Source organism: Notothenia rossii (genome assembly GCF_949606895.1).
Source record: "Notothenia rossii genome assembly, chromosome: 6".
Lineage (NCBI taxonomy): Eukaryota > Metazoa > Chordata > Actinopteri > Perciformes > Nototheniidae > Notothenia > Notothenia rossii.
The window spans coordinates 85,652,619-85,655,118 of NC_136909.1; the positions used below are offsets into that span (position 1 = coordinate 85,652,619).

Here is a 2,500-nt window from a genome sequence, read left to right on the forward strand (position 1 = left end):
TGTTTCCTCCTGGTAATGAAATGATACACCATTTTCCCCCTATGTTTTTTTAATTATCAGAAAAACATTCCCTGCATGGTCTCTGGTGCATTCTGGGAACATGTTCATTATCTTGGACACAAAAGAAGCAGCCGCGCCTCTGCAGAGTGGCAGACATGCCGAAACAGGTGGGATGGGATGATTTAGTTGATCACTGATTTAATATATGGCACCCATTATGTAATATGCATAATTGAATAAATGGCAACCATCATTTATATCACATCTTACAATAGACTAGTGATGAGAGACTAGCAACAATAATCAAGCTTAACTGCCATTACCGAGCCATTTGGGTCAGTGCAAAGTAATTCATTACATACAGCAAAACCACATATCATGTCTAAATGGTCAAGACCTTGACATTGGCATGTGTAAATGGCAATGTGAATGTAATTGTAGAGTCAAATTCAACTACAATAACAGATAGACCGTGCATGTGATGCCTGTCCCACCTGCTTTCATCCCTACTCCTAGTGGAGAGTACCTTACTTTCACTGCACAAGGTCACATTGTTTTTAAATATAACCCCCGGTGTCATTTTTACAACTGTTTGTCTTTCAGGATCAGAAACATGAACACCACGAGCAGAGGGATATCCAGCACATAATGTGACACCATTTTGAGAGCAGAGAGATTTATCATGGAGGAAGCGGTGGTGTGTACACTATGTATGTTTGATGTGTGTGTGTCTGTGTGTCATTGATCACTGCAAGACAATCCCACCGGCGCTAATCAATAGCATGTGCGCATAGCATGCCTTGGGTCAAAGACAGAGGGTAAAAAAACCTTGGTAGAAGAGTCAGCGTCGATTAACTGATGGATGAGAACGCTTTTCTTGTAAAACCCTTTCAACAACAAATATTCATTTTCTAACAGCCGGGGTTTAGCTTGCTTCACAATTATTATAGAACAACACAAAGGTTTGGAGGTTGACAGGAACACGTCAACAACTCAAAACTCAACAGTTTGCGACAAGTAATCAAAACTAGTCTACAAAAGTGTTAATCTTTACACTCTTAGGTCATTGTATTTACTTGATTAGTCGTATCACATTAACACCAACATTGCACCAATCATATTGCACTTGTTATTCTTAAGAAATATCGTCTTGCTCAATGTATCACCAAATACCATACAGTCATATGTAACCTCCTGTATGTACGACCAATTCCAACTCATTGTATTTTGCCAAAAAGGACCTCATATCAGCAGATGAAGCTAGCACTTCATCAAGAAACAGTTGAACCCGTCAGAGCAGAAAGATTGATTATTGAGTCCTATTATTTTCCAGGTAGCTTTACTGTTTCTATCAATGCTATTGATCCAATGGAGGGTCAAACAAGCAATTTCGAGGAAAGAATAATAAAACATGGTTATTGCTTTCCAAACGGTCCCGAAGAAATTGGACATTTGAAACATTGCCAATATTGTTTTTGATGATAAAGATCCCGACAACGGACAACACACTTCAGCCAGGAAATAGGATACACACATATAGAAAGCCTTTCGTGAATACGCCCACAAATCTGTTCCGCCAACTCACAAAGCAATCAAAGATCAAAGATGGCGTACATTTCGATAGCCAGGTAACAAAATCGCTCTTTGCATTGTGAAAGCATGGCAAGCCGTGACTAAAACAAGTGACTTACGTGTTTTGCGGTGACCGTGCGTGCGCGTGGTGAGCGTCGTAGAGACCGTCTCCGTAGTAGTATGCTCCAGGGTCCACATCTGCGTGGAGTCATGCAGAACGGTTGGGTTTGACGGTGAGGGGCTAGGTGTCGCCGCTCCAATTACGAAGGTCGTCCGTGACGCCGCGGTGGTCGTAGTAAAAACAGGAGGTCCACGTCGATTTCCAGGATTCCTTGGTGTTACTTGGCTACCCGAGGCTCCACCCCCTCTAGGGTTTATGGTTGTGGTAGTAGCGGTGGAACGAGTTCTACCTTTGGCGGCAGTAACAGTTCTAGGTGTGGGGTTCCCTCCATCGACTGTAGGAGTAGTTGTGGTGGTGGTAGTGTCGGGGCTTTTGGGAATCCCGCTTGGCTTGGACAGGAATATAGGATCCTGGCCTATTCGATTAGCATCCACCAGGTCTGTTGGCACGTAATCCCGCACTGTACCGACGACAATCCATTTCAGCAGCATCAGGCTCAATCCAAGGCCAATAAAACCAATAAGCAAAGGGACCACACACAGCCATGTCTGCTGGCGAGGCCACACGGCGCAGCGAAGGGGGCCCTGATTCTGGGCCGGGCCTTCCCCTCGGCCCCCTGGAGCTCCTGGACCCTCAGGTTCCTCCAGGATCACCGCCCCGGACACAGCTGCCCCAGAACACTCACTCATCCTTCCCTGCCGTCCTTTCTGGCTCATTGAGGGTTAACCCTGTGATAAGCATCCATAGCACATGGCAGAAAGGCTCCCAACGATGCGGGACAACGAGAAGAGACAAAAGGAAAGGTGA

At 45.0% G+C, this 2,500-nt stretch overlaps 1 protein-coding gene across 1 annotated transcript in view; it reads right to left on the reverse strand.

Annotated features, from left to right (window-relative positions):
- nrg3a (neuregulin 3a) overlaps positions 1 to 2,500 on the reverse strand; it is a 361,916-nt gene that overhangs the window by 357,888 nt on the left and 1,528 nt on the right. Inside the window, exon 1 of the mRNA XM_079689985.1 lies at positions 1,692 to 2,500. This exon is cut by the window's right edge and continues 1,528 nt beyond it. Within this exon, the coding sequence (XP_079546111.1) occupies positions 1,692 to 2,409 (718 nt within the window). The 5' untranslated portion in view covers positions 2,410 to 2,500. The remainder of the gene's footprint in view (positions 1 to 1,691) is intronic.